Here is a 16087-nt window from a genome sequence, read left to right as displayed (position 1 = left end):
GCATGACTTGGTTTTGATAAATCCATGTTGACTATTAGCAGTGACCACATTGTAAGTGTTTGCAGGCTACTACCTTAATTATCTTTTCCAGAATCTTACCTGGTATCAATGTGACAGTAATTGTTTGGGTTGTCCTTTTTTCCCTTCTTGAAGATAGATAGGGACCACATTCGCCCTCCTCCAATTTGCTAGGGCTTCTCCCGTTCTCCAAGAACTCTCAAAAATGATTGCTAATGGTTCCGAAATAACTTCTCTTGGATGTAGTTCATCTTACCTGGGGACTTGAATTGGTTTAGAGCGGCCAGGCATTCCTGGACGACTTGTTATCCTATTTGGGGTTGGATTTCCCCTAATCCTTTGTCCACTCCATGTTGCTGAGGTTGAGGACAGCTTTCAAATAGAAATGCCCACAAGATCTGTTTGCCATAAAGTCCAAGGCTTCTTGTCCTTTCATCACTTCCTTGCCCAACTATTTTAAGAAACAGTCTTTGGGGTATCCAGAAATTCAGTGTAATATTGAATATTTTTCTCTGTGCCATGATGTGAATACGCACTTATCCCATTCATTTACCATTAATGGAAGGCAGTACAGTAGAGTCTCGCTTATCCAACCTTCACTTATCCAACATTCTGTATTATCCAATGCAGTTTGCCTTTTAGTAGTCTTTTTTTGTAGTCAATTTTTCAATGCATTGCAAAGTTTTGGTGCTAAGGGTTGTTGTATGTTTTCCAGGCTGTATGGCCATGTTCCAGAAGTATTCTCTCCTGATGTTTCGCTTACATCTATGGCAGGCATCCTCAGAGGTTGTGAGGTTTTGGTGCTAAATTTGTAAATACAGTACTTATTACATAACGTTATCGTGTATTGAACTGTTTTTTTCTGTTGATTTGTTGTAAAACATGATGTTTTGGTGCTTAATTTGTAAATTTATAACGTAATTTGATGTTTAATAGGCTTTTCCTTAATCCCTCCTTATTATCCAACATTTTTGCTTATCCAACGTGCTGCCAGCCCGTTTATGTTGGATAAGTGAGACTTTACTGTAACACTCTTTCTCTCTTATTGCAACTTTGTAAATGTTCCTGATACTTATCCAAGTTTCACTTATCTAAGACTCTCTTATCCAAACTTCTGGATTATCCAATGCATTTTTGTAGTCAATGTTTTCAATATATCGTGATATTTTGGTGCTAAATTTGTAAATACAGTAATTACAACATAACATTACTTCGTATTGAACTACTTTTTCTGTCAAATTTGTTGTATAACATGATGTTTTGGTGCTTAATTTGTAAAATCATAACCTAATTTGATGTTTAATAGGCTTTTCCTTAATCCCTCCTTATTATCCAAGATATTTGCTTATCCAAGGTTCTGCTGACCCGTTTAGCTTGGATAAGTGAGACTCTACTGTATTTCCATCTCAAAACTACCTTCAACATTTTGGTTAGAGCATAGAGTATTCCTCACCAGGAATAAGTTACTTTTGCAGACAACAACAACAACAACAACAATAATGATAATAATAAAAACTGGGATCTGCACGCATCATCCAAAAATACATCACACACTCCTAAACACTTGGGAAGTGTTCACCTTGTGATTTTGTGACATGAAATCCAGCATATATATCTCATTTGCTGTGTCATACTGTGTCTTTGAATAATAATAATAATAATAATAATAATAATAATAATAATAATAATAATAATAATGTGTTGTCGAAGGCTTTCATGGCCAGACTCACAGTGTTGTTGTGAGTTTTCCGGGCTGTATGAAACTTCTGGAACATGGCCATACAGCCCGGACGGCCAAAGTTTGCCCATGCCTGGGATAGACTGCATCACCTCTAGTTTCTTGGATATATCTATCATGGTTTTCTATGGGTAAGCAGATGGAGACAGGAAGATACTGGCATATGTTCTGCATCTCGAAAAATACAGATGGTAGCGGGAAACGGGTGCCATTTTTGGAATTGGCAGGTCAGCTACACTCAGAAACAGGGCTAACATTTGAAGCACCAAAATATGTGTGTTGGGTAGTGTAATCTATATACAGTATTTGAGACGTGGTGCTGAAATTTCTGAGATTTCTGTGGATAGCACGGACTGCAAAAAAGACAAACGAATGGTTCTCAAAGCAAAACAATACTGTTCATTGAAGCCCAAGATAACTAGGTTGATACTGGGCTGCTGGGAGTTTTCTGGGTTGTGTGGCCATGTTCCAGAAGCATTCTCTCCTGATGTTTTGCCCACATCTATGGCAGGCATCCTCAGAGGTTGTGAGGTCTGTTGGAAACCAGGCAAGGGGAGTTTATATCCCTGTGGAATGATGTCCAGGGTGGGAGAAAGAACTCTTGTCTGTTGGAGGCAAGTGTGAATGTTGCAATTGGCCAGCTTGATTACCATTGAATGGCCTTGTAGCTACAAAGCCTGGCTGCTTCCTCCCTGAGGAAATTCTTTATTGGAAAAACACTGGAATTCCAGACAGGAAATAATCAGGGCCAGCTATCAATGATGATAATGTGTTGTTGAAGGCTTTCGTGGCCACAATCACTGGGTTGCTGTGAGTTTTCTGGGCTGTCTGGCCATGTTCCAGAAGCATTTTCTCCTGACGTTTCACCCAAATCTATGGCAGGCATCCTCAGAGGTTGTGAGGTATGTTGGAAACTAGGCAAGTGGGGTTTATATATCTGTCAAAAGTCCAGGTGGGAGAAAGAACTCTTGTATATTTAAGGCAAGTTTGAATGTTGCAACTGGCCACCTTGATTAACATTGAATGGCCTTGCAGCTTCAAAGCCTGGCTGCTTCTTGCCTGGGGGAATCCTTTGTTGGGATGTGTTAGCTGGCCCTTATTATTTCCTGTCTGGAATTACCCTGGAAACAATCAGGGCCAGCTAAAACCTCTCAACAAAGGATTGCCCCAGGCAGGGAGCATCCAGGCTTTGAGGCTGCAAGGCCATTCAGTGCTAATCAAGGTGGCCCTGATTGTTTCCTGTCTGGAATTACCGTGTTTTTCCACCAAAGGATTCCTCAGGGAGGAAGCAGCCAGGCTTTAAAGTGCAAGGCTATTCAATGCTAATCAAGGTGGCCAATTGCAACATTCACACTTGCCTCAAGCAGACAAATTCTTTCTCCCACCCTGGACATTCCACAGGTATATAAACCCCATTTGCCTCATTTCCAGCACACTTCACAACCTCTGAGGATGCCTGCCATAGATGTGGGTGAAACGTCAGGAGATAATGCTTCTGGAACATGGCCACACAGCCCGGAAAACTCACAGCAACCCAGTGATTCCGACCATGAAAGCCTTCAACAATGCATTAAGTTGATAGTGCCATATATAGGACATATCATGAGACAATATGACTCATTAGAAAAGAAAAGAAAATGCTTGGTGAAGTAGAAAGCAATAGGAAAAGAGGAAGACGGTATGACAACCGAGGAAGCCACAGCCCTGAGTTTGCAAGACCTGAGCAGGGTGACTTGGTGGCTTTTTGTTCATGGGGTCATCGTGAATCAACATGTTAGTTTGACGGGAATATAAATAAATACCAATCCGTACATTATAGCAACAACCCATGTGTAGAGTGTAGAGGGAAAGCCTTCCATTAGGAACAAAGCTTACATCTTGTTCCCACTCCAAGATGAGGTTTGACGTCGTAGAAGGAACATTATTCTTGGACTGGACCGCCGGCATTATAACCCAAAGCGACAAGGCTCTTAAGCTACGCCGCTCCCGTTTAAAAACACCGAGACCTGCAAAACGCCTCTCACGCTCCTCCTTGTGCGCCAATTGGCATAGGAATAATTTATAAAGATCCCAAATGCAGATGTGCAAAGGAAGCTGCTGGAAATCAATCTCATATTTTCTCTCTCCTGTGCCAGAGAGCATTAATGTTGCTTTCAACCAAGGCACACACACTGTAAGCATCCATTTAAATCTCCTAATCCGGCTCAAAACGAATTTGCAAAGGTGACCCGACCACAACATTAAAGAATATACAAATTTTGATGTTGAATTCCGAGTCTGCAGGCGGCTGTCAATCTGTATTTCTGTGTGAGGCAAGCTTCCCTGTTGCTTCAAGCAATGTGTTGTGTGTTGGCAAAACTTCCTCCTGTCTCGAGGTTTCGTTGCCTAACAGCGATCTGGTGTGCGAGAGCCAAGGAGTTTTTCTTTATTTGAGGCGCAGACAGGAAAAGGCGGAAGCACATCAGGGTCTAAAATTGGACCCGGTTTCCCCTTTTCCCCAGTGCGAGGAGAGGAGATGCAACCACGGCACCCGAACCACAAATGCTTCATTTCTCCAAAGCAGGTTTGGGCAAACTTGGGCCCTTCAGGTGTTTTGGACTGCAACTCCCACCATTCCTAACAGGCTCAGGCCCTTTCCTTTTGCTCCTCAGCCGCTTAAGCGGCTGAGGAGCAAAAGGAATGGGCCTGAGCCTGTTAGGAATGGTGGGAGTTGCAGTCCAAAACACTTAGAGGCCCAAAGTTTGCCCAGGCCTGCTCCAAAGGCTATCTCTTTCATGCTCTCAATTGTGGCCGCATTGGTTTCTCGCCTCCACCTTCTCTCTTGCTCTGGTAAATAGCAAAAGAAGGGAAGTTGTCCAAAATAAAACAGGTTTGAAATTGCTGCGGCATAAGAAATGGACTCAGGTAGCATCAGGATTAACCACAGTGGCTTGGACTTTATCCCAGGAGAAGGAGAAGATGAGGAATCAAACTATTATTATTATTATTATTATTATTATTATTATTATTATTATTATTTATTTGAAACACAATAAGATGGGTTCACAGCAGACAGTCTGCTGGCTGTTCTATTGGATCACACGTCGGACACTTATTATTATTAATATTGACACAACGACATTGTATGACACAGCAAACGAGATGTATATGCTGGATTTCATATCACAAAATCACAAGTCGAACACTTCCCAAGTGTTTAGGACTCTGTGATGTATTTTCAGATGATGTGCACAGATCCCAGTAGAGTGGCCTTTTGCAGTTGGCAGATTGTATTATTATTATTATTATTATTATTATTATTATTATTATTATTATTATTATTATTATATTGCAGCAATTCATTTCCAACCAGCATCAGTTGTGTACCATTGGGCAAAGTGAGGCAATTGCCTCAGCTATTTTTTTTTTCCAAAAGAAGAAGGTGAGGGATCAAACCAATCAAACCAAGTCGAACACTTCCCAAGTGTTTAGGACTCTGTGATGTATTTTCAGATGATGTGCACAGATCCCAGTAGAGTGGCCTTTTGCAGTTGGCAGATTGTATTATTATTATTATTATTATTATTATTATTATTATTATATTGCAGCAATTCATTTCCAACCAGCATCAGTTGTGTACCATTGGGCAAAGTGAGGCAATTGCCTCAGCTATTTTTTTTTTCCAAAAGAAGAAGGTGAGGGATCAAACCAATAATGAAGATGATGATGTTAATTTCTGACCAGTGTCAGTTGTGTGCCATTGGTTAGAGTGAAGCAATTGCCTCAAATGGTCAATACTTTTTCCCTGAAGAAGAAGCTGATGAATCAAACCATTATTATTATTATTATTATTATTATTATTATTATTATTATTATTGACACAAAGACATAGTATGATACAGCATATGAGATTTATTATTATTATTATTATTATTTTATTGTATGACACAGCCAACAAGATAGATATGCTGGATTTCGTATAACAAAATCACAAGTCGAACACTTCCCAAGCGTCTAGGACTGTGTCATGTATTTTCAGATGATGCGCGCAGATCCCAGTAGGGTGGCCTTTTGCAGATGGCAGATCGTAATTTTGTCAATGTCTATTGCTTTCAAATGCCGGCCGAGATCTTTTGGCATTATTATTTTATTATGACACAGGATAGATTATTATCTACTGACACAAAACACACAGTGTGACACAGCAAACGATATGTATATGCTGGATTTCATATCACAAAATCATAAGTCGAACACTTCCCAAGCGTCTAGGACTGTGTGATGTATTTTCGGATGATGCGTGCAGATCCCAGTAGGGTGGCCTTTTGCAGTTGGCAGATCGTGATTTTGTCAATGTCTCTTGTTTCCAAATGACGGCTGTGATCTTTTGGCATGGCACCCAATGTGCCCTTCACCACTGGAACCACTTGTACTGGTTTCTGCCAGAGCCTTTGCAGTTCGTTTTTAAGGTCCTAATAACAGCTGAGCTTTTCCTGTTGTTTTTCATCAATGCGACTGTCACCTGGGATGGCAACATCAATGATCCAAACCTTTTTCTTTTCCACAACTGTGATATCTGGTGTGTTGTGTTCCAGAACTTTGTCAGTCTGGATTTATTATTATTATTATTATTATTATTATTATTATTATTATTATTATTATTATTATCATTACTGACACAAAGACATAGTATGACACAGCAAATGAGATATATATGCTGGATTTCGTCCCACAGTATCTTTGCATGCTCATTTTCCTGTTCAACATCTTTCTTAACGACTTAGACGAAGGGTTAGAAGGCATGATCATCAAGTTTGCAGATGACACCAAACTGGGAGGGATAGCCAACACTCCAGAAGACAGGAGCAGAATTCAAAACAATCTTAAACAGACTAGAGAGATGGGCTGAAACTAACAAAATTAAGTTCAACAGTGGCAAATGCAAGATACTTCACTATATTTGACCTGCCAATTATATAAATGCCACCAGTATCCTGCTATCGGCTTAGTTTTCGATTTAGAGAGCACATGCTATATACCGTTCTTCATCTACTCATCTAGAGCTGATGCAGTCTATCCAATGCAATTTTCTGAATCCATACCCCAAAGAACCCCAGGCACAGGCCTAAAAAACACCAAGAAAAATATTATTACTATTGTTATGGTGGCATATTTCTGACCTGCACTAGTTGTGTGACATTGGGTGGAATAAGGCAATCGATAAAAGTAACCATTACTTTTTCCCCAAAGAAGAAGATGAGGAATAAAACCAATAATAATAATAACAACAGGCAGCAAAATGTCACTGGCCACTCATGAAACTGACTGATACGGAAGAATCCAAGGAGTTCCACCAGAAGTCTTTGGAAGAGAAGAACTCTTAAAGTGGTGTCAAACTGCATTAATTCTACAGTGTAGACCCGGTATGGGCAAACTTGGGCCTTCCAGGTGTTTTGGACTTCAACTCCCACCATTCCTAACAGCCAATAGGTTTACACCAGGTTCGCCCATACCTGGGGACTAAAACCTGATAAGCAAAATGTCTCTGCTTAATGCTGCTTTGATATTGGGGTTGATTGCTTTGCGAGGAAACAAATTGTAATGATTTGTCCTTGTCATAATAATGCTGGCATGGGCACCTTATGTCCCAAAGCAAATTTTGCGGATCACAAGGTTCTTCTTTTTTCCATGATGTCCTGCCTGACCCAGTTGGGATTGAACCATCGTGCTTTAATTCATGACTCCCTTGACCATATCTCCAAGTAGACAATTGGCTGACGGCAATATACTTTAACAGTCCGATGCTGTTCGTAATCTATAATATTCAGGCGATGGGTCTCCATGGGAAGCCGAGATGACCTAAAAAGGCATCGACATGGGCATGGGCAGAGATGACTCACGATGATTTCTCCTCCTTGACAAGCGGAGAAGGGAGTTGAGTCAGATCCGTCTGGGAGCAGGAGACAAAAGAGAAAAAATCTCCGCTTTTGTAGTCTGAAAGATGACCCATGGCCCCGTAGATCCAAGCTGTGAACCTCCATTTATCCTCTGTTTGAATATATGGCGAGCAAGTGATACATCTCCAAAAAAGCACCATAAGCTTCTAGCAGTGGCCTCATTCCAAGAAAAGCATTTTATGCCTATAGCAAACCTATGGGAGGATGTATGAGACTTGCATGGGATCAGTCATGGCAAAGTGGAGGTTTGAACCCTATACAAGGCATGGGCAAACTTTGGCCCTCCGGGTGTTTTGGACTTCAACTCCCACAATTCCTAACAGCCTACCGGCTGTTAGGAATTGTGGGAGTTGAAGTCCAAAACACCCGGAGGGCCAAAGTTTGCCCCCGCCGTTAGCAGATCAATTGGTTATGCTTTTGATTTGCTGCAGCGAAGTCTTATTTTAAATCCTTGCACTGTTAATTATTCAAGCTGCAAAAGCCCTGGATAGATAGAGCCTGTCCTTTTCCCAGTGTCTCTCTGCATCATCAAAGGGAAATGGCTTTTTATTTTTAGAAGCATCATTTCACCCATATGCAAATCCCGGCTTCCTTTTAGCAGGATCCTTAAGAAAGAAACCTCACCGTGGCCCCATCCACACTGCCACATAATTCAGTTCAAGATTGCATTGTATGGTCAGTGTATTTAGATTCATATAATGCAGTTCAATGCAATTAAACTGAGTCTATACTTACCATATAATGCAGTTTCAAACTACACTATATAGCAGTGGGCATGGGGCTTGTGTCCAGTGAAGCTTAAAAAAAGTAAAGGTAAAGGTTTTCCCCTGACATTGACTCCAGTCGTGTCTGACTCTAGGGGTTGGTGCCCATCTCCATTTCTAAGCCGAAGAGCCAGTGTTGTCCTTAGACACCTCCTGGGTCATATGGCCGGCATGACTGCATGGAGCGCCATTACCTTCCCGCCAGAGTGGTACCTATTGATCTACTTACATTTGCATGTTTTCGAACTGCTAGGTTGGCAGAAGCTGGGGCTAACAGCAGGTGCTCACTCCACTCCCCAGATTCGAACCTGCGACTTTTCGGTCTCCAAGTTCAGCAGCTTAGTGTTTTAACACGCTGCATCACCGGGGGCTCCCCCAGTGATGCTTACTTTGGAGTAAATCGACATAGGATCCCTGCCTCGATCAATAAATTATGGCGTGGAATGGATCTACATTGTGGGATTAATGCAGTTTGACCCCACTTTAGCCGTCATAGCTCAATGCTATGGCATCATGTGAGTTATAGTTTGGTGAGGCACCAGCACTCTTTCACAGAGAAGGCTAAAGACCTTGTCAAGCTACAAATCCCATATGTAGTACAGTAGAGTCTCACTTATCCAACATAAACGGGCCGGCAGAATGTTAGATAAGTGAAAACGTTGGATAATAAGGAGGGACTAAGGAAAAGCATTATGCATTATGATTTTACAAATGAAGCACCAAAACATCATGTTTTACAGCAAATAGACAGAAAAAGCAGTTCAATACATGGTAATGTTATGTAGTAATTTCTGTGTTTATGAATTGAGCACCAAAACATCACAATGTATTGAAAACATTGACTACAAAAATATTGACTACTAAAAGGCTGACTGCGTTGAACACGCCTACCTGTATTTTATAATGTGTTTTATAAATACTGATGTAAGTTAATAATAATTTTTTTAACTGATTTATATTGCACTGTATAATTTGTATATATGCGTTTTATTGTAAGCCGCCCTGAGTCCCCTGTTGGGTGAGAAGGGCGGGATATAAATATTGTAATAAATAAATAATACAGAACATTGGATAAGTGGAGGTTGGATAAGCGAGACTCTACTGTAATTAAAGTGGCATCAAACTGCATTAATTTTACAGTGTAGCTATGCCCATGAACGGATTAAATGCATACAAACATTTCTGTAAGCAGGTGACAGACTCGTTACGCATTAATCCGTCAATCCAATTAATGTTGTTGCTATTCAGTTAACCTTTTCCAAAACTCAACGTTGGCATTATGAAAACAATATAAATCATGCCCTGCTTTTTTTTCCAAATTGGGAAGGAGATTGCAAAGCGAGCTTTTCTGGTTGCATTCCCACCAGCTGTGGGGCGCATCTGCACTGCAGAATTGAATGCAGTTTGATACCACTTTAGCGCCCATGGCTCATTGCTATAAAGGTTTATTTATTAGCAACATTTATATCCCGCCTTTCTCACCCCGAAAGGGACTCAGGGTGGCTTACAAGTTATATGTACATACAATATATTATATTATTAGCATACCACAATATAAGCATTATATATTACTATATTATACTATACCACTATATTGCAGTATTATTAGTGATATTACATGTAATATAAATATACAATTATAATAGTGTATTATTATTGTTAAGTTGTAGTTTTAAAAGGACTTTTGCCATCTCTGCCTAATAGATCTGCTGCATTACCAAACTGCAGCTCCCAGGAATCCATAGCATGAACCATGGTAGTCAAAGTGGTACTGAACTGTATTCATTCTCCAGTGTAGATGCTCCAAAAGGCAGCTCAGGGGGCATATAGGGATGTGAACCTTGGGGAAAGTTTGGAGCGGCTTTTCCTTCCTCCAAGGAAGCCGGTTCACCCTGGTTTGGCTGTCAGGACCGATCCGTCTCCTCGCCCGCGCTTGTCACCTCCAATACTTCAGCCTCCTGCACACACCAGGCAGAGGAGACCTGCGGCCTCAGTTTACCCTCCGGCATTGCAAAGGGAAGCAAAGCAAGCACTAACTTCTTTTAAACCCACACACTCTCACTTGGCTGGCTCCAAAAGAGTCACCTATAAAACCGGGAAAAAATTGATCTGTTTATCTCTGTGTAACCTGTCATTGGATGCGTCTACACCAGGCATGGGCCAACTTGGGCCCTCCAGGTGTTTTGGACTCCAACTCCCACCATTCCTAACAGCCTCAGGCCCCTTCCTTTTGCCCCTCAGCCGCTTAAGCGGCTGAGGGGCAAAAGGAAAGGGCCTGAGGCTGTTAGGAATGGTGGGAGTTGGAGTCCAAAACACCTGGACGGCCACAGTGTGCCCATGCCTGGTCTACACTTTAGAATTAATTCTACAGTCTCAGTCCTACTTTTTTCCTGGAAGCTTATCCATCTTTAATGGCATGCTCAGTTCAACGATTTCCTCATTTCTAACCTTCTAACTCTTCTTCACAGACAGCATCCGGAAGATTTTGAACCGACCTCCGATCCATCTCCTGGTGAGGGTGAAACTAGAAACCAAGCCGAAGAAAAATGAAGACAGGGTGCTGGTAAGGAGATTCCTGGGAATTGCTAATATTATTATTATTATCATCATCATTGGTGCTGGTAAGGAGATTCCTGGGAATTATTATTAACATTGGGTTGCTATGAGTTTTCCGGGCTGTCTGGCCATGTTCCAGAAGCATGCTCTCCTGACGTTTCGCCCACATCTATGGCAGGCATCCTCAGAGGTTGTGAGGTCTGTTGGAAACTAGGCGAATGGGATTTATATATTTGTAGAATGTCCACGGTGGGGGAAAGCACTCTTGTCTGTTTGACGCAAGTATGAATATTGCACTTGGCCACCTTTGATTCGCATTGAAATAATAATAATAATAATAATAATAATAATAATAATAATAATAATAAACTTTATTTATACCCCGCCACCATCTCCCCAATGGGGACTTGGGGCGGCTTACATGGAGCCATGCCCAGAACAATACAATTTGTTAGAATATAAAAAGAGCAACAAATCATAACACATTGAACAATACAATAAATGATAATATACATTACAACGCAAAATCAGAAGAACAATAAAAACAAGGGCGGGCCACATGAACACTAAGTTAAAACTCAGGGTGAGAAAAGGAATAAGAATAAAAACCACAAAGAACAGGGTCATAAAATAGTGGTGCAATCTGGAGGATAGATATTGGAGGAGAGCAACAGGGAAGATGTATATAGTAATTACTCTCCAAAAGCACAACGGAAGAATAGCTTTGCAGCTTCAAAGACTGGCTGCTTCCTGCCCGAGGGAATCCTTGGTTGGGAGGTGTTAGCTGGCCCTGATTGTTTCTTGTCTGGAATTCCCATTTTTTCCCAACAAAGGATACCCTCAGGCAGGAAGGAGCCAGGCTTTGAAGCTGCAAGGGCATTCAATGCTAATCAAGCTGGCTAATGGCAACATTCACACTTGCCTCAAACAGACAAGAGCTCTTTATTCTACTCTGGACTTTCCACAGATATATAAACCCCACTTGCCTAGTTTCCAACAGTTTCCAAACTTGCCTAGTTTCTCACAACCTCTGAGGATGCCTGCCATAGATGTGGGCGAAACGTCAGGAGAGAATGCTTCTGGAACGTGGCCATACAGCTTGGAAAATTCACAGCAACCCAGTGATTCAGGCCATGAAAGCCTTCGACAACATATTAATAATAATAACAACAACAACAATAATAAAAACTTTATTTTTATACCTTTCCACCATCTCCCCAATGGACTCGGGGCGGCTTACATGGGGCTAAGCCCGAATATAACAGACATAATAAAACACATCAAATAAAACCAGTGTAAAAATATTATCATCCTTGTTTGTTACCTGCCTCTCCTCATACGTCGAGGCAAAGTAAAACACAGTCAAACATATCAACTGAAAACACATCCGTATGGGAGCGGGTTGAATAGTATGTAGTAACTACCAAATGGTCCATAAAACACCAGAATGGGATCAAAATGGACAAAATCGCCTTTTGCCTGAAACTATAGGAAAGGATAAGATTTTGGGTGCATGTACACAGTGGAATAATTTCAGTTTGACACCTCTTTAACAGCCATGGATCAATACTATCACATCCATGGGAGTTGTAGTTTAGTGAGGCATCAGCACCCTTTAACAGAGAAGACTAAAAACTTTGCAAAACTACAATTCCCAGTATTCCATAGCATTGAGCCATGGCAGTTGACATGGTGCCAAACTGCATTCATTCTGCAATGTAGATCAGGCATAGGCAAACTTGGGCCCTCCAGGTGTTTTGGACTTCAACTCCCACCATTCCTAACAGCCTACCGGCTGTTAGGAATGGTGGGAGTTGAAGTCCAAAACACCTGGAGGGCCCAAGTTTGGCCATACTAGGTGCAGATACATCCTTATTTGAAGATCGGCTGAAACAATAGGCTGGGTTAATTTTGGGAATGGAGGGTTGGCACGATTGGGTTGTATTGTGACAGCCTTCAATTTCCTCGGAGGAGCAGTGGGCAGACGAACGATTTGGAGATGTGCAGAACAAGAGGCAGAGAGATTTAGAAACTGGTGTGGGTGGAAGAGAATGGTTTGGAAAATGGGGCAAGCTGGGAGGAGATCAGGCTTGATCCCAGGAGTGGGAAAATCAAGTTTTGAGAATCAGAAGCCCTTTTGCAAGGCTGGGTCAATTCAATCGATTGGCAATGAAGGCTGTGGCAGTAACCAATGGGTGTGAAAATACACCGAGTCCTTGATGGAGTACTTCTTCATTCTTCCCCACGCTGCTGGAAGCTTTTATGGTGTCATAAATTAGCTAAATTATCTTCCCTGCATAAAGCAGTACCTAAATTTCCTACTTGACAGATGCAACTGTCTTTCAGACTCTCATAGGTCAACAGCAAGCTAGACTACCGGTATTAATGGTCGGCAGCTTACTCCGACCCGGGCTGGCTTCGAACTTACAACCTCTTGGTAGTGATTTATCGCAGCTGTCTACTAACCAGCTGCACCATAGTCCGGTCCTGTTGACCTGTTGAATTGTCACGGGATTCCTCCCAGTAAAGCCTTTCCGCATCCATTTCCCCCTAGTTGTGCCTTTCTCTGGAGAACGAGCTCAGAGCATGATTATTACATGAGGGGCTAAAGAGGAAGCAGGAAAGAGAGGGAGATGAATAATTTAAAATCAATAATTCACTGCTCTTCATAGCAGCCCCTCCACCTGGATCATTTATCATAACTCCCATTTCCTTGCATCAAAAAGAGGAACATGAATACCAATTAGATACAAGCCACTACCATTTTGTGACTCCCCATCTCCAAAGGTCCGTGTGATTTCATTGATAAGAAGATACATAGAGAGATAGATAGATAGATCATATATAGATCCGCCTCTCTGTATGCCATTGTCGCCATCTACATTGCCATTTAAATATGTATTAATAAAATTAGTTCAATATTTATTTGAATACGTCAATATTTATGTTAAATTACATAATTATAGTGATAGGTATATATAAAATATTAATATTGAATAGGTACCATTTCTGCGGGAAGGTAACGGCGCTCCATGCAGTCATGCCGGCCACATGACCTTGGAGATGTCTATGGACAACGCCAGCTCTTTGGCTTAGAAATTGAGATGAGCACCAACCCACAGAGTCAGACACAACTAGACTTAATGTCAGGGGAAACCTTTACCTTTACCTGACTTGAACTGCATTATATGGCACTGTAGATGATGCCTTTGAGGGCTCACACTATTCATAATTCTTTCCCTGTTTAGAAGAACAACACTCAGAAAACAGGGGAATTTCAGTCGGGAAACAATCAGGGCCAGCTAACACTTCCCAACAAAGGATTCCCCCAGCAGGTAGTAGCCAGGCTTTGAAGCTGCAAGGCTATTCAGTGCTATTCAAGCTGGCCAATTGCAACACTCTCACTTGCCTCCAACAAACAAGAGTTCTTTCTCCCACCCTGGACATTATTCCACATATAAACTCCGCTTGCCTAGTTTCCAACAGACCTTACAATATCTGAGGATGCCTGCCATAGATGTGGGCGAAACATCATGAGAGAATGCTTCTGGAACATGGCCAGAGAGCTCAGAAACTTTCAACTTGTTCTCAATAGTGTTTAATTGTAGTAGTTAATGGATGCTCAATGACCTTTGTAGAAAAAAGTTGCCAGATCTTTTCCTTTCTGTTTACGTCACCTTCTTTGTTTCCTTGGTGTTTTCCAACAGGCTCTTACCACCTGGAGGATCTATCTCTTTGCCCTTAAGGTGCCGGCCAAGGTGAGTGGGATGTGCCAAAGGGAATGGGGCCCATTGCTTTTACCAGCCAAATAAGTTTGCTATTATCCCCAGTCCACATGGTGAATAATCAAAAGTGATGAGAGTTGTCATTTAATAACATCGGGGAACCACCATGTAAAAAATAATATAGGTAAATGTTTTCCTCTGTCAATAAGTCTAGACTCTGGGGGTTGGTGCTGATCTCCGTTTCTAAGCCGAAGAACCGGCGTTGTCCATAGACACCTCCAAGGTCATGTGGCCAGCATGACTGCATGGAGCATGATTACCTTCCTACAGAAGCAGTACCTATTGATCTACTCACATTTGCATGTTTTAAAACTGCTAGGTTGGCAGAAGCTGAGGCTAACAGCCAGAGCTCACCTGGCTCCCCGGATTCGAATGGCCAACCTTTCGGTCAGCAAGTTCAGCAGCTCAGCTGTTTAACCTGCTGCACCACCCTTAAAAATAATATAATTGGCCTCTGTATCCACATATTCTCTTTCCATTGATTCAATGGCTCTTTGAAGTTGGTCCTCATTGAAAATGGGTTTGACACCCTCGCTGTAATCTTATGCAGAAGGGAGAAGCTCAGCCTTCTTATCTGCTTGCATGACCCTGTCCGATGGTGCATCTGCACTATAGAATTAATGCAGTTTGACACCACTTTAGCTGCCGTGGCTCAATGCAATGACATCCTGATGGTTGCAGTTTGGTGAAGCATCAGGCCTTTTTGGCAGAGATGACAAAAGGCCTGGTAAGACTAAAACTCTCGTGATTCCATAGCATCGAGTCAACGTGCACCGTATAAATTCTTTTCAAGACAACCTTTAAAGGCACAGGAGCCCTTTCTGGTTTTCCATTTGGCAACCCTCTCCCCAAGAGTTTGACTCTCTCTTCTCTCTCCGCAGGTTGAATGCTCTTTCAACGTCTTGGAGATCCGAGCATTGAATGCACTAAATCACCATCAGGTGAGAGGCAGGGTCTTCGACCAACATCCCAAAGTATTGTTGCCTTATTTTGCTTTTATATTCCCCCACTGGGTTCAAAGTGGCAGACATGGCTTTTTTTGTTCCTTAAGTTTCCCTCACAATAACCCTGTGAGGTTGGACAAGCCAAGAATGAGAGCGATTGTCTAAAGACAGCTAGCAATGATCCAAAACTCCTTTTATTTCTAATGCATTGCAGAATTCAAAAAGGAACTGACCCAAGAGTGAGAATAAAATGTTGCTGCTGGTGCTGGGAATTGCCCACAAATGACTGGGGCAACCAAATATTTTGAGAAGCATGGCAACAAATAGAGCAACCTCTTAACACATG

The 16087-nt window shown here is 41.8% G+C and overlaps 1 protein-coding gene across 5 annotated transcripts in view; it reads left to right on the top strand.

The window, feature by feature from the left end:
* The window catches only part of carmil3 (capping protein regulator and myosin 1 linker 3), a 76919-nt gene that overhangs the window by 8389 nt on the left and 52443 nt on the right, over positions 1–16087 (top strand). For all 5 annotated transcript variants that reach the window (XM_062984217.1, XM_062984215.1, XM_062984216.1 and 2 more), the window contains exons 2-4: positions 10925–11019; positions 14720–14770; positions 15679–15738. In XM_062984217.1, the coding sequence (XP_062840287.1) occupies positions 10925–11019; positions 14720–14770; positions 15679–15738 (206 nt within the window). The remainder of the gene's footprint in view (positions 1–10924; positions 11020–14719; positions 14771–15678; positions 15739–16087) is intronic.

Source organism: Anolis carolinensis, chromosome 6 (genome assembly GCF_035594765.1).
Source record: "Anolis carolinensis isolate JA03-04 chromosome 6, rAnoCar3.1.pri, whole genome shotgun sequence".
NCBI lineage: Eukaryota > Metazoa > Chordata > Lepidosauria > Squamata > Dactyloidae > Anolis > Anolis carolinensis.
The sequence above is the reverse complement of the archived record's forward strand: the minus strand, read 5'-3'. Positions and strand labels throughout refer to the sequence as shown.